We start from the raw sequence: 27,041 nt of genomic DNA on the forward strand, positions 1-27,041 counted from the left end.
GTATCACATGTATCTGTTTTTGCCTGGAAAGAGACTCCCCCCACCCTTTTAAGGTTTCTGAATAATAAAAAAATGGATTTTACCATGTCTGGTTATCAAAGGCATTTTTTTTAGATGGTTCACAATATTTTATAGAACAAATTTAAAATATCCTTGACACTTAATTTTTTTTCCTCTTTTTAAATTATGTTTCTAAAGATAGTTAAGGGGACAGTTTCAAATAGTTCCTCTGTGCTTTTAGATATGAGTTATTTCAATCTCTAGGTATTGGTGAGAATTAAGAGACTCATAGCTTGCCATGTCCTGTCATGTTAGCTTATTCTGTAGGAAAATCAAATCTGGCACCTTTCAATTAACTTCTTTACCTCTTTAATCTAAAAACAGATGGAACATGTTCTGGAGCAAGAAGGCACGATTACTATCTGTGGGTTGCCTTTACTTCCCCAACTGTGTCTTCTATCATTTCAAAGTTTGCTGAAAGTCCTTCTTTAAAAGCAGAAGAAACTCACAGATAGGAGAAAGGTTGTGTTGTCGAAAAACAATGTATTCCCAGTCATGAGCTTGGCAACTCTCAAAGGGACCACATCGGTGTATCTCGTGTGTACCCGGAGGTGCCGAAAGAGGGGATAAATGGAAATGTGGCACAGACTGCAGTTTGGTTATTCTATTTGGTAACTGGAGTGTAAGGTACTTTGGAGGAAGATGAAGATGAGAGGAAGCTAAACATGGGGGGAAAAAGTCTTCTCTCTGCTTTCACACATGCTTTTTTTCTGTGCATTAAGTTTATGCTGCTTAGTCAGTGTCAGATTAAAGGGGTGTGTCTTTGAAATGACTTTGTCAGTCCCTATTTTGTATTTGTTAATTTATAACTGGAAAGTGTTTCACATTTTGTCCCCTTAAATTTTATTAGTCGCTAAGTCACTTGTTTCATCTTGACACAAGACTGCGACCAGTTGGATTTGTGGGTCATCATCATTGTTTGATTCAGTGGATTGATTCAGCCTGTGCCCGGTGTGCCTGTCTATTTGGTTATGCAAATGCATACGTAACAGAAAGTACTGATGGGGATTGTAAAATTCACAATAGGATCACTGACAGTGCGAGGGAACAGTACAGTTTTCTTTTGAAGGTAATTGAGTCATTTTCATTTCTTGAATACCTTTTCAACTAAACTTAAAGTATCACTTAACACAAATCACGTGCCTCTAGTCATTTAGACCCAGTCACGTCGTTCTTGAAAGGTGAAGTCAGATCAGCACGCCTTCCATTACTGCCCTGAACTGACTCTTTTCTTTCTACTTTCTACAACAGATTGCACATTGAGCTAAACCAAGTTCATAGGCTGATCAACATTGACCTGACCAACGAGAGAAGAAGGAAGTTCTGCGTGCTCAGCTGGGCCCCTGTTGACCACTGATAACTTGGCTTCATTCATTGCCCGTGTGGAAAATTCTCTCTATTGAATATATATATATATATATTTTTTTTTTCTTTTTTTTGGCACATGGAGGACAATAACAAGGAGGGCAATACAAGCTGATAAGACGAGAGACCACAGGAAGATTCTTTACCGTGGGCGTTCGGGACATTTCCTCTAGTTGGAGTTCTGGACTTTGACAGAACCTCATCCAGTCATTTTGGTTTTGCTATCTATTTTTTTTTCTTTTTTCTTTTTCCCACCACATTGTATTTTCTTTCTGTACATCAGAAATGGGCCTACAGACCACACAGTGGCCCAGCCATGGGGCTTTTTTCCTGAAATCTTGGCTTGTCATTTCCCTGGGGCTCTACTCACAAGTGTCCAAACTCCTGGCTTGCCCCAGTGTGTGTCGCTGCGACAAGAACTTTGTCTACTGTAACGAGCGAAGCTTGACCTCAGTGCCTCTTGGGATCCCGGAGGGCGTAACCGTACTCTACCTCCACAACAACCAAATTAATAATGCTGGATTTCCTGCAGAACTGCACAACGTACAGTCAGTGCACACGGTCTACCTTTACGGCAACCAACTGGATGAGTTCCCCATGAACCTTCCCAAGAACGTCCGAGTTCTCCATTTGCAGGAAAACAATATTCAGACCATTTCACGAGCGGCCCTGGCCCAGCTTTTGAAGCTCGAGGAGCTGCACCTGGATGACAATTCCATATCCACAGTGGGGGTGGAAGACGGGGCCTTCCGGGAGGCTATTAGCCTCAAGTTGTTGTTTCTATCCAAGAATCACCTGAGCAGTGTGCCTGTAGGGCTTCCCGTGGACTTGCAAGAACTGAGAGTGGATGAAAATAGAATTGCTGTCATATCAGACATGGCCTTTCAGAACCTCACGAGCTTGGAGCGTCTCATTGTGGACGGAAACCTTCTGACAAACAAGGGCATTGCTGAGGGCACCTTCAGCCATCTTACCAAGCTCAAGGAATTTTCAATCGTGAGGAATTCGCTCTCCCACCCCCCACCTGATCTCCCAGGTACGCATCTGATCCGCCTCTGTCTGCAGGACAACCAGATAAACCACATCCCTTTGACAGCCTTCTCAAATCTCCGTAAGCTGGAACGGCTGGATATATCCAACAACCAACTGCGCATGTTGACGCAGGGGGTCTTCAATAATCTCTCCAACCTGAAGCAGCTCACTGCTCGGAATAATCCTTGGTTTTGTGACTGCAGTATTAAGTGGGTCACAGAATGGCTCAAATACATCCCTTCGTCTCTCAACGTGCGAGGTTTCATGTGCCAAGGTCCTGAACAAGTCCGGGGGATGGCTGTCAGGGAGTTGAATATGAATCTTTTGTCATGTCCCACCACGACCCCTGGCCTGCCTCTCTTTACCCCAGCCCCAAGTACAGCTTCTCCAACAACTCAGCCTCCCACACTCTCCGTCCCAACCCCTAGCAGAAGCTATCCGCCTCCAATGCCTACCACCTCGAAACTTCCCACGATTCCTGACTGGGATGGCAGAGAAAGAGTGACTCCACCTATTTCCGAACGGATCCAACTGTCTGTCCATTTTGTGAATGACACTTCCATTCAAGTCAGTTGGCTTTCTCTTTTTACTGTGATGGCATACAAACTCACCTGGGTGAAAATGGGCCACAGTTTAGTAGGGGGCATTGTTCAGGAACGCATACTCAGTGGTGAGAAGCAACATTTGAGCCTGGTCAATTTGGAGCCCAGATCCACCTATCGGATTTGTTTAGTGCCACTGGATGCTTTTAACTACCGAGCTGTAGAAGAAACCATTTGTTCTGAGGCCACCACCCATGCCTCCTATTTGAACAATGGCAGCAACACGGCTTCCAGCCACGAGCAGACGACTTCCCACAGCATGGGCTCCCCATTTCTGCTGGCGGGCCTGATCGGGGGTGCAGTGATATTTGTGCTCGTGGTCTTGCTCAGCATCTTTTGCTGGCACATGCACAAAAAGGGGCGCTACACCTCCCAGAAGTGGAAATACAACCGAGGCCGGCGGAAAGACGACTACTGCGAGGCAGGCACGAAGAAGGACAATTCCATCCTGGAGATGACAGAAACCAGCTTTCAGATCGTCTCTTTAAATAACGATCAGCTCCTTAAAGGAGATTTCAGACTGCAGCCCATTTACACCCCGAACGGGGGCATTAATTACACAGACTGCCATATCCCCAATAACATGCGCTACTGCAACAGCGGTGTGCCAGACCTGGAGCACTGCCATACGTGACAGCCAGAGGTCCAGCGTTACCAAGGCGGACAGTAACACTCTGGAGAACACATACGTGTGTGCACGTAAAGACACGCAAATTACATTTGATAAATGTTACACAGATGCATTTGTGCATTTGAATACTCTGTAATTTATACGGTGTACTATATAATGGGATTTAAAAAAAGTGCTATCTTTTCTATTTCAAGTTAATTACAAACAGTTTTGTAACTCTTTGCTTTTTAAATCTAAAAAAAAAAAATAGTCGCTGAAGTACTGTACAGGGTTGTACAAAGAGAACCCAACGCCAAGGCAAAAGAACGAGTGATTCTTCCTTATGATGCCCGCTAACCACTTTGCTGTGGAAGCTGTCAGAAAAAATTCCTTTCCTAGAGCTGGTAGTAAGATGAAAGGGCGGATTAAAATGGATTCATCAAGGTAGGATAAATAATAGGGTTCAAACAAGAAATGGCCGAGATATCTTCATGCTATTTCTATACTTCCTGATCTGGAAGAAAAGTTAAAAATTCCAAAATATAAGAAAGGAGGTAGTTTACCCTGACTTGACCCAAAACAGGAAATGGAGAAAGCATCACAAGGAAGTCAGTTCCTGTGAGATAAATTAACCCAACTTGACAGAATCAAGAAAATGTCACGAGCTTTGAAAAGACCCTTAAACCTGGGTGTTGGCTTTCCAACTGGGAACTTAAAAATCATTCCTCATGTTTCCCCAGCCCTATGTGATAACAGAGTTAGAAATGTGGGTCTGATTGTAGTCATCTTCAGGGACAGGAATGATGTCCCGGCAAGAAAACTCCCTTTAAAAGTGTTACTGGTCAAAGTATATGTCAGGTTGAATCACCTTCAACAGAGATATATTCTAGAATACTTTTTTTAGAAGAGGCTAATAAAATAATGGGAAGATTATATTGAATGGAATTATTTTTGATAATGAGAATTATTTGGGTAGCTTCATTGCAGCTATGTCAACATGATGTTTAGACCAACAAGGGATTAATGTTTGCAATATACTAAAACCACTTATTATTTTAAAATGATTGATACCGTTTAGACAAAAGCAAGTGATCAGTGGTTCTACTATACTATGGTCAACTGCCTTTGTTAGTATCATGTTGAAATAGCTTGAATTAATACCTTTATTCCCTCACAAAGTCTTGTCTTCCAATCACCTCACATATATTTTCATAATTAGCTGTGTTATGCTTCATTTGTTCTTTCTTCCCCCCTCTGCTCAAAATTAGAAAGAAAATTACAGATGCCAGTCTTGGTTGCACAAAATTATCTACATTTACATACTTTAAAATGTATATTAATTTTCACTGGTAATAATTCTGTAAGGACACCAAAGCTGGCCGATATAATGTTTTTGTTTGTTTGTTTGTTTTAAGAGCAATATTGAGTTTCCACCTTGGACTGACTGATCCTGTCCTAATTTTGAAATTTCATTTATTCCTTTTCAATCTTGGACATTCCTCTTTGGGAATTGTGGAGGGATCATCAATCTTATAATAACAGGATACCAGATGAAAAATGACCAAGTGAGAGAGCTAGGGTTTGTTGCCCTCGTCTTGGCAGAGTGGACACAGAGCAAAGGGCAGACAGAAGAAAGGGAAGTCCCTGCTTTATTCCAAATATTTTTGAAGCAATGCCAATCTTCGGAAAGCATGTATAATTTATTCCTTTTCATCCCTGAGATGTAGAAGGGCTATAGATTACATACATTATCTAAAAAAGACACCCTTGAATTCTTTTCAAGATCAAATTTAGGCATTTCACTCTGTGTTGCCTATTTCCTTTACCATTGGCCATTATTTTAGGGACCCATGAAGTTAATGTCACAATGGTTTTGTTTTCTCTCTCTCTCTCTCAACAAAATAGAACTGTGATTTGTCTTCTTTGTTAAAGTTTAGGTATGAAATACTATGCAAGTTTTTCTTTATAGTAAGAGCTTTATTTTCCTTAATAATATAGCCCCAGTTTATACGTTTTAATCTCCCTTGTCCCTCAGAATAAGCAGAAAATATAACTGAAGATATAATGTTGTAGACACAAGAATTGAAACTGTGCAGTCAGTTGAGCTGAAATTAGCTATGAATTAATTTGAATTAATTATACAGTGATTTTGGTTTCCATTTAGTCTATTAGCTAGTTAGTTTTGGCCTTTGCTTTTTTAAAGCTGGGTCCACATAGTGAAGGGATAAGGCAATCCATGAAGGTGATCAGTGTGTCAGTAAGCCATCTAAAATTCAGGACAATGACATGGGTTTTTGTGTATTTAACTGGATAATTCCCTTCCACTGTCCTCTTCCCCTGGACTGTGTAGATAAAACTAAGTGTTCAAATGATGGTACCCTGACTTTTGACAGTTTTTCCCCACTTTTATCCACAAAATAGCTTTTTTCATTTATTAGTGTTATATGTATAGCCCCTAGTAGGGTACTTGGTTGCTGAAATATCTTTGCTCTGAGCCAAGAAGATCAAGGTTGAAGAGGTTTCTATAATGTTTCGTGGGATTCACAGAACTATTTGGGACTTAAGTGGTACCACGGGGACCTAGTCATGTGAAATGGTTAGGGTGATCTGAAGAAGTTCCTTTGCTAGAAGGTGTTCCTAAAGAGATAGAATGTAGTTAAAGACTTTAGTTTGATCTTGTGCACAACATGACAAAGATGGCTAAAATGAAAATCAATCCCCCATTTGTCATAGCATCCCCGAGGCTCTCACCTACACCAGGATAAAAAGCACATTATGGGATTTGTATTGTCTGATGTGTCTTAGGAAAATCACTGAACGACCATCAGTGGTGGATTATGTTTTGATTGACATTTTTAGTCATTAGAATGACTTTTGTTAATACATCTGCACTGTCTTTCGGCCTTTCTTGCTGGAATTACTATTTATTTTGAGGTCAAGAGTCAAGGTTGAAGGTGCAGACCAAGAGCATGAACAAAGCCATCCTCACAGGTTTATAAAGAACTTGATGCTGACCAAATGAGGTGATCTGAGACAGTATGTGACCAATGCAGAGGAAATTCTAAAAGGAAAAGGCATAGCCATGATCACACATATTATTGACCGTTATTCATACCCAGGGCTGTCATTTATACCTACTTGTTTGGAAAGATGTGTTTGATCATGGACAAACCTGGGCTTTCCTTAAAACTGTCAAATGTGTTAGCGGCCCATCACAGAGGACAATCACAGGGAGAGACAAAGAGTGTGTTTTCCTGCCTATTGTCCTTGTGTAACAAGTGGAAAACATTCTACCCTGTGAGAAACAATGCGATTTCTGATTTTCTGGATATTGGTTAAATATATATTAGACATTTTTTTTCTGAGCTTAAAAACAAAAAGGTGTGTAATGTGACCGGTCTGGTAAAAGGTAGTAATGAAGTAGCTAATATTATTGCTCCATTTCCTACTAGTGCAGACCTTAAAGGTCTTAGTCATTTCACAGGAGTCAGAGTTTCCTTCCCCACTGAGGAGGACAAGCTCTTCATATTGTTAGCAGAGTATCCATTCTAAACAAAAGGCGATATTGTTGTAACCCACAGGGGGCACAGGTGGCCTTGACCAACCAACCTTAGCTGCAGAGCCCATTGCAACTTTTGACAGTGAAGTGGTTAATTTCCATTGATGTCTTTGCTTATAGCATTTTTCTCTAACCGAGAACAAGGAGACATTAAGTTTTGCTTTTAGAACATGAGAAGAATCATTTTGCTCATGACTTACATTTCCAGCTACGTGGGAGAGCAAAACAGAAAAGAGTGCCCACATGGGAAAGAGATACATACATACATAAAACAAACAAACAAAAAGAACCCGTTCTAGTTATTGGTCTTGTGGAATCTTGCCAGTGCTCTTTTTTTTTTTAAGTCAAAATGCTAATGTAGGAAGTTGTAGCTTACCTCCTTCTCTAATTTCTTCAGGAAGGTCGAATTACAATTGTTGGCAATGGGGATGCTTGTCACTGATTGTGGGGAGAAACTTTTGTACACATATGATCCTGTTGTTATAACACACGATTCAGATTATTTTGCTAAAATTTTTGTTTTTCTAGCAGCACACTCACCAGAAGAGCACAAAGCAAGGCCATCACAACAGACATTTTTAAACTAGTGTAAAACACATGTGCATGTGCACACCCCCACACACACACACAAACACGCGCTGGGACATTTGTAAAGATATCTATGGGATGTAAGATTTAAACCTTTTCAAGGCAAGGTGAAGAAAGCATTGCCACTGTGTGTCCCTCATAGGACCAGTATATCTTCACTGAAAGTTAATCCTAATGATTTGTTATTGTTTAAACCATATGTTGATTTGCTTCTGGCTTGTGTTTAGTGTGTTCTCGCTGACAAGGGACTGCAAGGGGCTGGAAGATTCTGCATCACACATCCTCTGAGACCTACCATGTCGCACACGTTGTTAACTACAAATTTCACTCTACACTATACAGTACCTTGTTGATATATTCAGTAAAGGCTTATTTTAAAAGAAAACCACATTGTGTTTATCTGAGTAAGTTTATTGGGTTATAGGCAATACTCTTTAGTGTTAAAGAGAAATGAGAGATGCTTCCTGATGATGCAGGGAGATGATAAGAATGAAGGATATTTCGTTTTCTCTTACCTTGAAGACAACTTCGGTGTTTTAAGGCCGTTTGATCCTTTTTTATGCAAGGGATTTACATGAAATCTTCATGTCCCCACTAAATTGTTTGTTCCTATGAATATCTTTTAAATATAACACACATACATTGAGCATGTTATTTTGTATTTGTGAAATATATGTTGTTTAGGATATAAATACCAATGTAGTTATCTAATCAGAATAATCTTTTTTTTTTTTCCTATTTCATAATATACACTATTGGTTTTAAATGTCAATTTTCCTCAAGAATTCTTACGGTCCTTTCCAACCTCAGAATTTTTTTATCGATCATCTATCTGTACTTTTAAAGAACACTCATGAAAAAGTATCTATTCAAGTTCAACTCCGGATTAATCTCATGATTTTCCAGAACCCCTTTTTTCTATCCCCTCTTGGCCATTTCACTAATAATATATTTGACAGAGATTGAATCAGGAAATAAAATCATGACGTTTCGGTTAACTAGTATTAATTATTTGTAGAATCTCTGTTGGAAAATTAACTATGAAAGACAGTGGTAACAGGTGATTCATATTACTTTTGGGAGATCTCATGTAAAATAATGTCCGTGTATTTTTTTGTTACTCTTGCCAAGAGTTACAAACCTTATTCTATAAAGACCAAACCCTTAGTCAAGGAATAACATTCATTCAAATAAGTTTATTAAACTCCTGCTCTGTTCCAGGCACTGCGCTGAGTTCAGAGGTGTTCTAGATGAATAAAATACAGTCTTAGCCAACTCAAGCATACTTTCTACTCTACAGTGTTCCTGAAGAAATTTGTTTCTTCATTTCAATGTATTTCCTCCTCATCCAGTTTCTACAGAGGATGATCTTGTGGTCTACTAGAAATTCAGAGAAAAATAGGACTCCACTGCTAAGGAGTTTACAGATTGTGTAATAAACTCGTGTTCTAACACATTCTAGAGTCTCAGAGCCCATGTGATGACTTACCATGTTCTCATTAAACTCAACAGAGTAAGGTGACAAAAGAGACATGCAGACGTGTTAGTAAATTTGATGATGCATCTGTTGTATACATTAGATGATCTTGGTGTTTAATAGATGAAACCATGACAGTGTGTTGATAAAATCAGAACTCAATTTGAATTAAATTTTCAAATTTATACCAAGTAATTGAAAATTTAAGAGTTGTGTTTGGTAATTACACAGGCAACCTCTTAAATTTCCATTATGCACCAGAATAGGAATTAATCTAAAATAATAATGATGGCACCTGACAATTACTGAGCTCTTATGTGTATGTAAGACTGTATTCCAAATGCTTTGATCCACTTGGTTGCATTTTGTCTTGAATCTTGGAAGGTGCACTCCCTTAATTTTTCAGATTTTCAAACTCAGCTTCCTGAGAAGTGAAATGATTAGTCCATAATCACAAACCCTGTAAATGGCAGAGTCAGGAATTAACCCCAAGCATGACAACATGGATTCTTCACTGTTTTCTTGCCTGTTAATAAATTGATTTGCCTGAAGGCTGATTAGCCTTTAGGACAAATTCTTAGTCAATGGCTTAAGATTTTTTGATGATGGATATATCATAACTTCACTCCAGATGAATATATTAAGTACTGTCACAAACCAAGGTAATATTTTTATAAACCTCAAAATATTTATGTGTTTAAAATCCCTTGGTCAGCCATTCCCATTTTGTAATAGAAATTTTGTTTCTGTGATTATTTGATGGCTGCACATTTATCTGATTTGAAAGCTTCAGATGGAATCCAGATATGTCTACACCCATAGGGTGAGCTAAGAGAACTATTAAAAGGACTTGAGTCAGGTTATTTTTAGTAATGAATATTTTTATACTTGAGAGGTTGCTCTAAGTATTTTGTACGTCCTGCTGAAGATGCTCATATGTCAGAATCTATTAGGGCATTAGCAGACTGATGTCTGCACTTAGACTTTTTTTTTTTTTTTTGTAGCACAAATAAAGAATGTGTACTTTAGAGGATATTATACAAGCTTTAGTTTCATTAGTTATACAGAAAGTTAAGGATAAAAAATGTTTAATGTTATATTCCAAACCAGATGTCATTTTAGCAGACATATACCAACTGATGATTGCATTTGTCCATTTTCCTTACATGAAGTCTAAACTAGATGAAAATTTCAATATACCCTTAGGGGGATTCTTATCATTTCAATGACATATTAAACCTTCATATTGGGTCAATCTTTTCCTAATCGAATATGAACCTGTGCTGGCTCAGAGTCTGCCAAACTCTCTGGTTTGGGTAGTATGGACCTCTGTTAGTTTTGTTTTCATTTAGCAAATATTTGTGGAGGCCTGGTTAGTTTTGGTGCTGAATAAGACTTTCCAGGAGAGTAAACTTTACATCATCAAAAGTCCTTCCAAGAGGCTGCTGGTATTCAACCCAAGGTCTAGGCTGTTCCTGCCTCTTTACCTTTGAAAACTTACCCTCCAGTATTTAGATAATCAGCCAGTCCTTCTAGCTCTAGCACTTTCGCGCTCTCTCACATACCTTTGCTTCTATGTTTCCTAACTCAGACTAGTTAAGACCCCTTCCTCTAGTCTGTTCCCACTTCAACCTTTCCTACACACCGTGGGACAAAAGGTAACCTAAAAAGAATACCTGACTATGGCATCGTCTTATTTTCAAGACACAAATCAAACTCCTTGTGTGACATATGAGCATACGCCATACCACACATTCTCCCTGGCATTGCTGACCAGTATTTCCTCCTCAGTCATATGTGCTCTATTTTAGATACATATTTAAAATGAATAGACCAACAAAAATCTTTCAGTCTATCTCCAAGAGACCTCAAGCTCCTCAGACTGTAATTCTGCTCAAGTCTTTTCATTCAATGACCTTCACGTTCTCCTTTGCCTGGGTATGTTCCTCCAAGATACAATTCAAATACCACCCCCACAACCTGGCTGAGAAAGCTGCTTGAATCGCACCTGTCAACCATCTGACTCCTCCGCTGCAGTTTAACTTTAAAATACTTCTATTTATAGCACCTCTATGTTACATGTTTTCGTGGGTCTGTTTCATGGCTGTTCTCTGACACCCCTGGAGACAGAGCACACATTCTATCAATTGTTATGTTTCATTCAAAGCTGAATATGGTATCCAGTCCCTGGCAGATGCCCAATACCTGCTTTTAGAGACAGTGTGAATGGAGCACATGAGGCCCTGCAGTGATATCAGGCTCCTTGTAGGGTCAGGTCTCCACCCGCCCAGAGCAGCAGCTCAAATAACAGCTACTTTGTCCCTGTGGCTGGATGACTTAAAAATAAGCCTCAGAAAGAGCTGCGGAATTCTGAATTATGTGGAACAGGCCTTGCTCAAACACCACAATATGCATTTTACAAGAAGCAGCGGAACATTTACATTTTCTTTAAAATCTTTTGGTTTACCCATTGCTATTTTTTCCAGAACTTTTATTTTTGTGATTGTTTGCTGGCCACACAATAATCTGATTTGAAAGCTTTAGAAGGAATCAGGACATGTCTACACCCACAAGGGAGGCTGAGAGAGCTATTAAAATGACTTGAAGAACAACCTTTTCACATTTTACAGACAATCTCAAAGCCCCGAGCCAGGCATATAAAGAAATATCTTAAAGAATTGTCTTGCAACAAAATGTTATTATCATGAAAAGTATGGGTAGACACAAAGTCAAAGTAAAACATTTTGACAGATTGCTAGTCAAAATGAATTCTTCACATGTAAAAGCAGAGGTAGATTATTATTTTTTGTTTCCATCAGCAATATCAAAAGGGACAGTCATTTACTGTGTCATATCCTCTGTCTAAAATATGGCACACATCATTTAAAGGTTCACATTGTATTATCTTGCTTATTACCATGAAAATAAATAGTTCTCTTCTAGAAAGGATAATCCTATAAAGAGGGAGGCTGTGGACAGTGATGGTTATGAAGAAGTCAGACTTAACTTAGGCTGACTTATTTTGGGAACGTGCCTTTGCCATTGACCTGCCAATTGGCATTGTTAATAATCTATAGTTTATAGGCATTGGATTATTTTGCTGTAAATGGAGACAGTGAAGTCTAATACGTATAGTGGTTGTCAGAATTGAAGGCACGTAGAACAGTTAACACAATAGCTTGGACTGAATATATAAAATAAAGCACCATGTATTTTTCAGCCAAACCCAACTCACAGGCACAGGGTGATACACTACCAACTTTATGTGAGGAAAACAAACTTCTTGCATATTAAGATCAGAATTATATGTAAAGATGTGGGGACAGAGTCCCAGAGAGCAGTTTCCAGGCTCTCGGCCTCATGTGGAAAGGTGCTGGCTCAGATGGTTAATGGCCATCAGCTGTGACAAGTTGGCCATTAGCTGTAACCAGGTAGCCATTAGCCACTAATATAACTGCCGTGGCTGAGCTAGCAAGTGTGGATTGCAGCTAACAAGTGGAGTGGGTTGGTTGGCAGAGAAGCGGACGGCAAGTTGCAGATCATGTGGTTCTTGCTTCCTGTGTCTCCAACCCAGCTGCCAGCGAGATTATAGTGGTATGGCTCCCCTATCCATGGCTCTGTTGGTGTTCCTTTTTGGCTTCATGATACTCTGTGTCCACCTGCCAAGAGTGGGAGCCGGACCAGTGTCCCTGCTTGACAAAGGATTATCTATTTAAAGGTAATTTGCATCTCAAATTCCACATACCTGTACAACCATTTCCAATACAAGTCTCACAGGGAGTTTTCCATTTTCCCTATTCTCTTTTTCTTGAAACATTAGGGAAAGTGAGGTATCACAGGTTAATGCAGAATAATACCTGGCCCTCTGCCCAAGTTTGTGAGACCATTTGTAGGGACAGAGCCAGGAATGCAGTTTCCAGGCTCTTGCCCTCACCTGGAAAGGTGCTGGCTCAGGTGGTTAATGGCCATCAACTGTGATTGGATGGCCATCAGCTGTGGCTATTTGGCCATCAGCTGTAACCAGTGAGCCATTGCCCACTAATATAGCTGCTGTGGTTACGCTAGCAGAGAATGGGGGCTAGCAAGAAGATGGTGGCTGGCAAGCGTGGATTGCAGTTAGCATGGTGGATTGCAGCTAGCAAGCGAGACTGGTGCAGAAAGACCCCTTGTTGGGTTGATGGCAGATGTTTGCTTCCTGTGTCTCCAACCTAGCCGCCAGCGAGACTATAGTGGTATGTCTCCCCTATCTATGGCTCCGTGGGTGTTCCTTTTTGGCCTCACCATGTCCTGCGTTCTTATGTGGGGAGAGGGACTAGAGACCCCGCATGCCACCTGCCATGACATCCCGCATGACACCATTGAACAGCAGTATCGAAGAGGAAGATAATAGACTCCTTTGTGGTGTAGTGTATTTCCTCTCTGATCTGCCGAGCACATGCAGGTGTGGTTATTGCTGAAAATTTATTCAGGAACTGTGAGTATCAAATGGTCCTGAGTAGGAGTGTTCAGAAGACATTAGGAAACTGAAAACATTTTAAAATCAAGATAGTCACTTTGTTTCAGAGTTCTCTGTTAAATGACATAGTTTTATTTCATTCTACATGACCAAACATACGATGTACATCCACATTTGGTTGACAGATAGTGGGGATTGTAGCTACCAAATGGAAGAGCATTTTAATGGCTCTGCAATGCAGATGTAATAGTCTACCAGCTGTCATGCAGTCACTTTTTACAATCAATACCATTCTTAATCTTGTAATCTAGCTGTAATTAAGAGCCACGCATCCTCTTCAGCTGGGTAGTGTTGTTTTTCTCCCTTTTGTACACTTTCTGTTGCTGGTAGGTAAAATAGCCTCAAAGCAGCTCCATCACTGGGTCTATATTAACATTATTTCCCTTTTTATTCTTGCTCAATAAATGCAGAATATCAGATATTTGAATGGTAGGGGGGAAATATCCTTTCTCTTCTAGTCCTTATCTGCAGAGTTTAAATGGTTTCAGGGTAATTAGAAATCACTACTGGCATTCCTGTGGTCCATAACCAATTACTATTGATTTGGGCCAGTGTCTGTTTTGAAAGGTTGGCCCCCAGATCTTTCTATTATTAAATACTTTACATATTAGCTCTCATAGGTGGAATACAGTATACTCCACTGGTGTATCTGAAGTAAGAGGAAACCAGTTGCTTTGGAATGGAGGTCACTCCCATCTGAGAACAGCCGTTTGTATATAGCTTATTGGATGAGGAAGTAAATTATTGAAACATGATAAATTCCTTTGATTCTGAGTTCTAAGTTGTCTAGAGCTAGATTCATTGTTGCTCCATTCTAACCGTCAGCCTTGCGCACATTTATGCTTCAATTTCCTCACCTGTACAAACAAAATTACAAAATTTACCTCAGCAAAAACAATACAGCATAGGGCCTCACCAATACCAAATGCTCAATAGATGTCAGCTACTTTCTGAAAGTATATGGAATTAATGTCCAAAAAGTTGGGCTACATACCTCATGTCTCCCGTGGATCTTGGATAAAACCATTCATCTCTCTGGCTTGTTTCTTCTAGCCCAAAGCATAGGAGTTTGGTTGATTTCTTAAGTTCTTTTGGATTTTAAATTCTATTTCATCCTTGTTAATTTTCCATGAAGTTTAGCTTTAGTAAATTGGGCTGACTTATGTCCTTTGTTCTTATAAATTTCAGGATGATGTGTATGGGATAGAAAAGAGAAAGCATTCAAACACTTAATTTTGTTGACTTTATTATAAAGACTGACACGTTGTCCGTAAGTTATAGCATCAATAAAGTTGATGTTTGGGAAGCAACATGCCTGTTCATTAAAAGCAGGATATGTGGAATGGTAAAGAACTCCCACTTTGTACCTGTGTGTTATTATTGAATGTGCCTAAGCCTCAGTTTCCTTATATGTAAAATGGAATACTAATACTCCTGAGAAGTCAATGGAATAATTTATGTCAAGTGTTCAATACAGTGAATGTGATTCATTTAAATGGCCGAAAAATTGCAAATGAATAGAAAGACAAGCAAGTGAAACAAAACTCATTCTTATTAACTCAATTACCTTTCCCTAAAAATAGGGAAATGCAAGCCATATTACTAGGTAGACATATTTATAAAACATTATTTCTATAAAACATATCAAAGATAGATTTCCCTACAATAACAATTTTATGAAGCAAAATTGTTTCTTAAAATATTGAATGCATCTTCTATTTTTATAGGCCATGTATGCATTAGCTATTAACCTTTAGTCAACAGAAAAGGAATTATGAAAAGCATATCCAGGAAAATGCTAAGTGGCTTATTTTTGATGAAAGAGAACAGATTTCAACTCTTGACTCTGACACTTTTTATCATTGGACCTTGAAAAAGTATACAATTTTGGTCTTAAATAAATAAGGGACGAGTTTTTAGAATAATTAGAAAATACTTCTTTTGAGGACCTTCAAAGCATTTACAAAATTACTACTTAACAGACAACAATGGATGTTAATTTCAAAATGTTTAGTCTTAAAATTGTTGCCTAAGTATCCCTGCCAGTTAACGATAGCTTCATGTGCTTACATGATACACCTGAATTTAATAATGAAACACTGTTTTATTAAAGATGTGTATGTAATGCAGACTTTCCAATAATTGACAACAGTCTAATTGATATTTTAAATGAATGGCTCTTAATTGTGTAGTAGAAAGTGCTCATTGGAACTCAGATTGAAGTATTATTATCTATTCACCTCTTACAAACTGTTATGTATGGCAGTCTTTCACTAACTCTTTGTTATGAAAATTTTAAAAGTTAATTCTTTAAAGGGAATTTAATAAAATGTAACCAAATTAGTACAATAATTATTTTTTAAAGTTAATTAAGTATTATGCTACTTTTATAAAAGACCAAAATAACATTTTAAAGGGAATTTATCAAATTATATGTCATGAAATTATTTAATATTTTTTTAAACATTAAAATTCTACCTGGCAGTTCAGGAATATCCCTAATACTGCTTAAATACAAGTAAATCAAAGGTGAAGTCTCCTGGGATAAAAACACATTCTTATTAATCTTAACTATTTTTCTAGAGTGAGGAAAATTCAAAACTTCAGAGAGTTGTTTTTGAAATCATTTACTTTAATAAAGCTTTAACTAATGAAAGAGTTACTATAAAGTGACTTTTTAAAAAAGTAAACTGAAAGTAAATAACAAACTAACATAAAGAAGAGAGAAAAACAAATAAAATGTTTATACAAAATAAACAACTAAAACAAATCAAAACAACAAACAAAATAAAAAACAAGTTTTACAGAAAAATGATCAAAGTGCTGGCAAGTTAATTGTGGTGTGACATACATTTTTAGGGAAAAATAAGCAACATGTTTTGCAGATATATGAATAAACACATTTAAATGTACAAGTCATTTTTGGCATGAGTATAATTTCAAAAATCAGGTTTAGTTTAGAAAATATGAAAAAATAATTACATCTAACCAAGATGTTACCAAAAGCATTAACAAGTAGTTTAAACTATGAACTGCCCAAGTACTAGAAAGTTGCATTGCTATTATTAAAAATTATTCAAGAATGCCCAGGGTATATGGAAATAGCCTTGCCTCTGAAGTTAAATATTGGCTTATTCACTTACCAGCTGTGTTCCCTAGCTAAATAACTAACACCTTTAATATTTGGTTTCTTATATTTAATATGATGTAATAAAAACACCTGTCATAGTGTTGGTGTGAGAATTAATTTACAGTTACCATTACAGTGCCTAGTACACAGCCGTTGCTTAGCTGTCTTAACTCCACCCAATTTCTTCCTGTCTTTCCCATCTCTTTCGTTTTCTATCACTCCTGGAAGAACTACGTACTTCCCTGTCCTCCTGTAATGTGTACAAACATCTCTCCATCTGCTCTTTCACGAGATCCTCAGAGGGTGTTGCTGCTTCATGGGGCCAGGAATGATGTAGCCTTGAGTGTGGATCTACCAATCCTGCCATACTTTGGGTATGCTCATCTGTTGCTTGACTTAAATTAAGATTTAAAACATAGTAGTTTCCTCTTGAGCTTCTGTCTCTGGAAGAGCTGGTGAGGCACACACTGTTACAAATTTCTCATGATTACTACTAGTAAGGCTAACTATATGAACCCAAATAATTATGCCATTTAAAAGGAGCTTGAATTCCTTATTGCCCTTACTCTTTGCTCTATCATCCTTCACTATGCTTCAAATTCCCACCAGTATCTTCATACCTTTGATTCTGGGTATCATTACCAAAATGTGTACATGTTACCTAGAGTTTCAAGTGAAGTTTCCTAGCCATTATGATGAGAGCTGAGAATTTGTGTCTTATCCAAATATAACAATGACCAGTAGAGGATGGAACAACAGACAATTGATTGTGGATAGAGAAAGGAGAAATGGAAGAGTTCGGAGTGCAAGCCATGAGGATGGATGGCCACCAGAAAAGATCCCAAATGTGGAGGCAGTACCAAGAACAGCAAACTTTGCCTGTGTGGCTGGCATTCCAGGAAGTGCTCTTGTGCTATTGATGGAAAGCTTGAGGCTGAACTGACAGTATTCACCAAGGTTCTGTCCTCTTCCTAAGGCCACCCTTATCTGATGACTGCTGCTGTGGGGTAGTATGAAGGCCTGGACATCTTACCCCAACTTGGATCAGCTCTGAATGGTCATGGCACCCTGCAAACGGTCAGCAGGCTCAGTTTAGGCTTCTCTTGAGACATTATCATGGCTTCACTTTTCCCTCTATCCTCTTCTTCCTTCCCATCCCTTTCACAGGCGTTCATTGCAAGAGCCCTCCTTAGTAAGCTTCTTGCCTGCTAGTTTCTGTCTCAGAGTCTGCTTCCTTGGGAACCCAATCTGCCAGAGCGTACGCAGCATTTCTGCTCAAGGCTGTCTTAAATTTCCCCAGAGATCGGACTATAAGTACGTGAAAAGGAAAGATTGAGCCCCAAGTTTTCCCCAACTATTGAACAAAGTGAAGTAAATTTCATGTTATAACCTCTGACTCTGTTATAACCTCCACAGAATTCTATAAATTTGAATGACATACAAGAACATGTGCGAAGCCTAAATTTTGTTGCGTGTTTATGGCAAACCCATTTTGATTAATCTGTGTTTACCTTCTCCCTTGTCTGATTATTGCCAAATTTCTAAAGAAATAACCATAATATATCCTAAACATAAAAATTAAAAAAAAATCTGAAGTACAAAAAAATAAGTTAACATTTAGTTCTTTGAAGTCAAATGAAACCAAGTTTATCAACTCTATATGAAAATAAAAATGTCTAAGAAAAAAGCTATCAAAATGATTCATGTGGTAGGACAAGTGTCTCCTGTGGATAGATAAAAGCTAAAGTAAAGCCAAAAGCACTTCCAGAACGGGCATTGTCTACTCTGTAACAATTGTCTCTCATGATCCAGTTATTTTAACTATTGCTGCAGGATCCTACAGAATTTCTCAAGCATTGGCTGAAATTTGGGACTCCCATTCACTGTTGCCCTGTTCCCTTCTGCCAGCCCTAATACTCCTTGACAAATGCAGTTAACCAGATGGCAAGTTGTTTATGAGCATGCCTTCTTGTTTAGTCGACAAAAATCTTGACAGGCGTGAAAGAGAATTGAATTCTCTTTCTGAAGTGGTTTATGGTTTCTAAATAAGCAGCTTTTCTTGAATGCAGTTTACCCCACGTGGGCGAAAAGAGGATGAATAGTAAGGCCATCAGATATTCAAGATGCCAAATTTACTTTTGATAATGCATGTAGCTGAGGGGCCCCACCAGTAAGTCTGAGACTTCTGATTCCTTCGGCTCCTTTACTTTTTTAATTTTTTTTTGCTATACAGATGCTTTATTTTTTATGCATCAAATAAAATCTAGTAGAACCACAGTGTTATCAAAAGTACTGGTTACTTTTTCATCCATAGAAATTACAGAAATTTTCCTTTACTTTTTAATGTGCCCAAAGAGTGGTAGTTGTGAATGGTATGTCTCAATCCTGTTGGACAGCTTCTGAATTTCTCTCATGGTTTTGGTGAGGATTAGAGTATGAGCTGATGGAGTTTATATTTATAGACTCTTTTGCTGGCATTAAATTCATCACCCATTTTACAGATGAATAGGTTTAAGCCCCCTGAAAGGACTAGCAAAGATCTGACAGGAAGTGATAGAGTTAGATTCAAATACAAGGCTTAGCATTTCAAATCAGGCATAGTGTACTGCTTCACTTTTAGATTTTTTTTCAGTTATTGTTATTTTCTAACTCCCTAACTCGTGCCTACTCTGCTGTGAGCTTCTGTTGGACCATTCTGCAGATAAAGCCAAGGCAATCTGGAAATGACCAATCTAAGCACTTAATTCCCCAAACCATTTATTGTGTCAGGATAGCAAAGCACTCAGTGGACTAATGACCCGACCAATCTACTGACTACATTTAGAATCATGTAATTACTAATATGTAATGCAGATCATGTCCCAGCTTCCCTTGGAAAGTAAATGTAGTCACCAAAGTATAGACTCATATAGCAAGTATTAGATATCTTGAGGGTTTTTTTTTAATCCTTGAGAAAGCCACTGACTTCCTTCTCTCCAGAAGAAAATTACAAGAGACAGAATTCATTAATAATGATAATAACAATAATAATATTTTTTCTCATTAAGGTGTCTGCATTACAGAACCATTGCTGCTATAAATTTCCGAGTTTTTAATAATTGTGCTTTGTGAATATTATTATGTCTATATACATGTGCTGAATTCTCACTGGTCAGGCTCAATCTTTTTTATTAGTCTAGTGTCTCTGCAAAAATATTTAAGCCTCTTGATGAGAACAAAACAAAGTCCTCAGACAACCTGGCAAACACATCGTTAAAAGCCACCTTCTATTCTCTCTCACTAATAGCTTGAGAACATAAACGTTTCTAAAGTAGAGATCTTACCTTAGGCTTTTCTGCATCACAAATGTGGGTCTGTGTGGAAACCCTGACCCAGCTTTTTACTAGTCATTGGACCTTGAGTAAGTTGCTTAAACTGTAGCCATAATTTCCTTGTAGATTTGGTGTAAGTACTAAATGAGTTTAAATGTATGTATAGCATGTATAAAATGTAGTGCAGTTCTTCATAGTGTGGGTAAGCAGTATTCTAATTCCTCCCACAATGTATTTAGTCTATGACTTATTTCTGCTACAACCCACTAAAGTGGAAACTAACAGTAGAGAGGGCTTTTAGAAACATAACAACCTCCAAGAACAAAAGAAGGGAACCCAGTATTGAATGCTAGAGTGGCAAGCTGTGAGAGTCAACTTTTTAGACAAAGCCTAGTTGGTGTTTGGTATTCCTACTTCCTTCTATAGACCTTTCTTTCTGGAAGGAATCAACCACATTGGCCAGACCCCTTTGCATGTAGGTTTCCACATGTGAATTAGGTTCTGCCAATTATATGCATGTGTGCACAATTTTCAAGGCAGAAGTGAAGTGGATGCCTATTAATGTTTGGGCTTAAGTATGAGAGGCAGCCAGGCAAGGGAGCCACCATCAGTATTCTAGTGTCTGGTCACTAACTTCACTGGGGTCAAGGGACAAGAGCAGGAGAACCTTGATCTGGATAAACGCTACAACAGAATGTCCTTGCACACACAAGGTTAGGAGTGGTCCCAGATTTCTCCTCCCTTAGCCATTTCACTGATTTTGAGCATCCTAATATATGAATTAAATCTCTTCTTGCTTAGAACAACTGGAATCATTTCCTTTTGTTTTTGCATTTTATCTTGTTAGATAAAGTATTCGGTACCCAAACTGGAGGTAGGTCTCTTTACTCAAGGATATGAATTTGGTTATTTGTTCCCTAATGTAGTTGAGGATGAAAGAGGAACCTGATGTTCATTGCAGCATTATTCACAGTGGCTAAGACATTGAAACAACCAAAATGTCCTTTGATAGATGATTGGATAAAGAAGATGTGATATATATATATATCACTGATAGATGATTGGTATAAAGAAGATGTGATATATATATATATCACTGATAGATGATTTGATAGATGATTGGATAAAGATGTGATATATATATATATATATATATATATATATATATATATATATATATATATATAAAACTGAAAACAACGAAGGAACAAGACAGACAAACAAATGAACAAAAACTCATAGATGCAGACAATAGTTTACTGGTTACCAGAGGGCCAAGTGGGGAGGGGAGGTGGTACATGAGGGTAAAGGGGTTCAAATATATGGTGATGGAAGGAGAACTGATTTTGGATGGTGAACACATGATGAAATATAGATGATTTAGTATAAAAAAGTACATTTTAAACCTGTATAATTTTACTAACAAATGTCACCCTCCTCAATAAATTTAATTTAAAAAATCACATGAATAAAATAGTTATGAGAGAGAGAGAGAGAGAGAGAGAGAGAGAGAGGACACTCGGATTAGTGCATAATGTAACACTGGTAATTCTTGGATAGCAATGAAAAAAAAAAAAAGTCAGCTACTGAAATAGTTACCTGAGGCCACCTGAAATGAAATACCTATTAAAGCAAGGTTTTGGTGGCTTGTGATTGCTTCAATAGAATTTTATGATGGGAATATAAATATAATAATTGTGGGGTAGGCTAACTCATTCTGACTAAACTGAAGAGTGTAGAGAAAGAAAACAAGCTCAAGGTTTTAAATATTTTGCTCAAGGCAATTCAGAGGCCCAGGCAGCATCCATGACTATTTCCTGAAATCTTTTATATCTTATAGCTGCAGGGCTGCTGTTGGCAAAAAATGGTATACAGTGTCTCATATTGTTTATTGCTGAATTATAATGTGGGCTGAGTAGAGGTCAAAGTGTGAACCAGGAGGAAAATGCTAAAACATAAAAAAATGTCAAGAGTTTGTTGGTTTTTCATCAGCGGAAACCTGGGGGATATGTGTGGCAGTGAATTTGAAGAGAACTGTACCAAATTGGAAAAATCATAAACATTGGTCCAAATTAACCACTATGGGTGCAACTGCCAGATTATGCATCTAATGTGCTCGCTCAAACAGCCCAGAGTGATTGTAACTGCTTGTTGGATTGGTTGACTGAAACCTGGTCTCAATGATGGCTAACGCCAAACTAAATTGAAATGCAAGAATTCCTTGGCATATTGTAGAATCTGAGACTTGGGGGCAGAGGAATATTGGAGCAATTTATCTATCATATGACTCACTTTAACCTCTAATTAATCTCCTAAGAGAATCCAGAGAGTATTTCTTTCACCAAGGCATTTAGCAATACTTTTATGAGGACTGGCCATTTTTTGACAGAAATGAAGGTATAGATGTTGTCCATGAAATTGGCTCCATGTTTCAGTGGGAATGATGGGTTTCAGTGGAAATGATGGAATCCTGGAGTGACAAATGTCAAGTGCTAACATGTAGTGCCAAGTACAGAGAGGACATGATTATAATAAGCATCAAGAGAATAGGCATCAAGAGTAGGAAAAGGGTTTAACTTATTTTCTAGGACTGAAGAATCCCTCATCATAACTTTGCAAATAAAATACATGTTCAACCAACTTACAATGTATTAAGTTGTACAACTGAAGAAATGACCCAGATGTGACAAATTATCACAGCGGAGTGTCACAGCCACTTTCCCAATTCCCAGACTTAAGGTATATGGCTGGTGATTTCTGTGATATCCCCATTTAACTTGCTTCTTTCACCCACGAAGAAGTTGGCTATATTTTGGAAAATAGCAGATCAATGTAAGTTTAATCAAGTGGTGACTTCGGTTGCTAATGTTGTGGATAATGTGGTCTCTACTGGAACAAAATCAATTGCGCTGTGACATCTCGTATGCAGCTATTAATCTGCAAGTGTCTTTCTTTATACCTCAGTAAGTGAAGAACACCAAAGTGGTTTACTTTCACCTTGGTTAACATTTCTCATGGTTGTATCATGAATTACTCCCAGGGCCTCTGATTGTCTCCACCATATAGAAGATTTCACACAGATGTACTATTTAATGACATCAAGTGACTGGAATAAAAGATATACTAGACAGCTTCATAATTCACGTACCAAAAGGTAAGAGAAAATCCTCGATGAAAATTCATCTTTTTCAAACTTTGGTGAGTTTGGTGGGGCATGTGCAGATATCCTTTCCAAAGAAATAGTCGCAGTTCTTTGTGGGCTTCTTGGATGTTTGAAAGCAACATGTACTATTATGGGGTGTGCTGCTTCAACACTTTTACCAAGTATTTGTTACAGCTGTGAGTTTTCAGTTTGTTCCAGAGCAAGAGTAGACTTTCCATCTTATACAGATTGTGGTACAAACTGTTCTCTCAGCCACTTGGTCATTGCCATGATTCAGCAAATGCAATGGTGCCTAAAGTGTTGGAGGCAGATGGCCATGCAGTTTGGAAAATCTTGCAGATCTGATAGGAGATTAATAATGTAGACCTTTGGGGTTTTGAAACAAATCATGTCTTTTTCCTGAGATTATTAATCTCCTTTGGAGAAAAAGATCCTGCCTTGCTAATAGATGCTTGACATTGGACCTCAAGTGGTCATGCAACCATGATTTAGGTATATTTTGTACACCTAAAACTAAGATTATGTATATATATATGTAATATATAATCTTATATTTTATAATATATATAATCTTAGATTATTATAATAATTATTATAAAGTTATTATAATAATCTTATAATTAATCTTATTAATTAATTATAATTAATCTTATAATATATATGTAATACATAATCTTAGTTTTAGGTGTACAAAATAGTGATTAGACATTTATATAACTTACAAAGCAATCACTCCAATAAACCTAGCTATGTTTTTTTTTTTTTTTTTTTTTAATCAACCAACTACAAAGTTAAGCTTGGGCAAGAAAACACATATATCAAGTGGAAACAGTATATATGAAATAGGCTGAATGTTCATATTTGTTGCCTGAGCAGTTGTTTACCCTCACAATGTACTGTATCTTGTCACATTACCACTTCTTCAATCCATACCTCTTTACCAGAAAAACTAGAGAAGAGAAATATGCATGTGAGCAGATCTTTGAGTGTTACATCTGTTTGCTCACTTTCTTAGAAACAAATGTTTTCAGAAGGATAAAGAGATACAGGGAAAAATATGTGGAAGGACCTGTCAGAACTGGCAAAGCCCATGTGGATATTAATGCCCATGTGATTTCTCTTCAGAAGATATTTCTAGCTGAGGAATTGCTCAATGATTATGTGAATACAATGACCTGTTATATGATGGTCAGGCAGTTTCTTTCAGGCACCTCCCCTTGCTTGCTCAATGGATTCATAAATAAAGAGTGCATGACAGCAAGGATGTAGGTTAAACAGAGATTCAACAACACAGCTTATTTGGTATAGCCAATACTGAGAACCCAAACTGCCAACATCAGAGACAAATGCTGATACCCTCACATTGTACCATTCACTATGGGGACATATCTGATGACAGGTATTAACACTAGATCCTTCCATTATGTAAAGGACAACTATTTATCCATATTGTAATAGATAATTATTCTGCATATGAAATTGCTTCTCTCTTCACCATGCCTCTGCATGTGCTGACTTACTTAATGGAACAGCATAATAGTGACCCATACAACATTGTTTTTGAACAGTGGATTCATTTATAGTACAGAGATTGAAAAAATGGACTCAAGTCAACAAGGTTCACTTGTGTTATCATGTGCCACAAGCTGCCTGAGGCAACTGGCCTTTTAAAACTATATAATATACTATTGAAGACTCGGTTATAGCACCACTTTGGAGAAGATACCGTTGGAGGTTGTGAACTCTGTTTTTCAGAATTAAATATATAATCTGAATTAGTAACGAATACATGGTACTTTGATTCTATAGTTAAATGCCATGTGGGGAATTTTCTAAAGCTATTCCTGAGGTCATTGAACAGAAAAGCTCACAGATCAAATGATGATGCTCAAATCGGATGGCTTATTCAATTAAAGCATATGATAAGAAGTAAGGGAAAAGAGCTAAGGTCAGTTAACACTCTTCTTATAATAAGGTGCAAGTGGGTTAGATAGACCATAGTATGTGAATCTTGATGTGAAGATATTTATAGTTTCTGCCTCTTGATCAGACCAGCCTTCCTCTTTGATGGCACAGTTATGAGGACCAGAGTTCAGGTTTAAGAAAGGGTCCCTATGAGATGGAAGTTGCCCAGAGCCAACAGACTCTGTCCAGTAAGCACAGAGACATGTACACCTGGCCAGAGCTGTAGCTTGTCAATTACTGGATGAACAGCTATGGACTTTATTTGCATTTATGGGGCACAGGACACATGGGTTCAGGATGAATGTCACTGATGTGTAGCTGATCCACAACCTCATAAATTTTGGGTACATTTAGTGTGTCAAGAAAACATGTTGCCTCATGTATATTTAGAATATTATAATGTCAGATGACTCTTGGTCTTCCCATCCCTTTAAGTTCAGCACAAACAAGACATATTTACTTTGTCTATGTTTAATATGTCTTGTAGGTTATTAACTTACTTAACACATCTTGTGAGCTTTGTTTTCATGTTTTCTACAGCAGAATTCAATGTTGTCTAATAACATAAGATATGCACATCATACCAAAGTTTATGTCTGGAAACTAAGAGATGGAACAGGAAGAGGGCACAGCTAAAGAGGGGACATCTTTCCTTTAAAGACTGATCACAATATTTAGCTCTCCATCCACATGACTTTGAGCTGTGATGGTTTAGAGGTCTTAGTACTCAAAGGGAGAATGCCACTCATCCAAAAATATACAATAGTGATTCCTTTGAACTCTGACATTACCACTGAATAATTTGGTCTTTCCACATTCCTTAACTAATAGGCAAAGAGGTTAACTGCATTGGCTGGCACAATTGATGCTGATGATCAAAGAGAAATAGAGTTGTTTCTACACAGACAAAGAGATGTATGTATGGAACCCAAGGCATCCTCTAGGAGCAGTTTTAGTACTTCCATATGCTTTTGTTAAATGTTGAATGGGAGGCTATAACAACCGCATATGGACAGAATCACCAAGAGTAATGACCCTTCAGGAATAAGGATTTGGGTCCACCAGGCAATGAACCCTTACCAGTCACAGTGCTGGTTGAGGTAAAAAGTAAAGTGAATGGGAAGAGGATAAGAGGTATCATAAACAACAACTGTGGTCCTGTGATCAGTTGCAGAATAAGGACTTAATCCCAACTCCTCTTTTCTTCCTTGCTCTGTTATGTATGCACTGACTTTCCTTTGTAGCCCTTTCCTTTTTCCTTACAATTTTATATAAATTGTGATGTTTGTAATTTGGTCTTCACATTACAGACTATCAGGTTAGGATTACGACTGGAGCTGAAAATTGCTAATAATCCAGCTATGGATACATAGACTAATAACTTTTGGGGAGACGATAAGCCCATTTCTATTTGTATAAGGTATAGTTGCTGTATGATAGGCAGGTTAAAATTAACTTTTTTTGAAGTTGAGGTTCTGGGTCTTAAGTAGCCAAAGGGTGCCCTGTACTGGCCCGTCAGTTGGCCCTCAGCATCCATTCCCACATGCTTCTGGGTGCCATCCTGCACTAACGAAGCCTTAAGCCTAAAAATTCACTTCCTAAAAATGTTGCTGGAGGTGTAGATGGGAATTAGGTTTCACCGTTAACTATACTTATACATTCT

General features: G+C 38.0%; 1 protein-coding gene across 3 annotated transcripts in view; it reads left to right on the forward strand.

Annotated features, from left to right (window-relative positions):
• FLRT2 (fibronectin leucine rich transmembrane protein 2) overlaps positions 1 to 18,838 on the forward strand; it is a 103,571-nt gene extending 84,733 nt beyond the window's left edge. For all 3 annotated transcript variants that reach the window (XM_081050513.1, XM_081050512.1, XM_081050514.1), the window contains exon 2: positions 1,312 to 18,838. In XM_081050513.1, the coding sequence (XP_080906639.1) occupies positions 1,711 to 3,693 (1,983 nt within the window). In that variant the 5' untranslated portion in view covers positions 1,312 to 1,710 and the 3' untranslated portion in view covers positions 3,694 to 18,838. The remainder of the gene's footprint in view (positions 1 to 1,311) is intronic.
• The last annotated feature ends 8,203 nt before the right edge of the window (positions 18,839 to 27,041 follow it).

Source organism: Rhinolophus hipposideros (genome assembly GCF_964194185.1).
Source record: "Rhinolophus hipposideros genome assembly, chromosome: 5".
Classification (NCBI taxonomy): Eukaryota; Metazoa; Chordata; class Mammalia; order Chiroptera; family Rhinolophidae; genus Rhinolophus; species Rhinolophus hipposideros.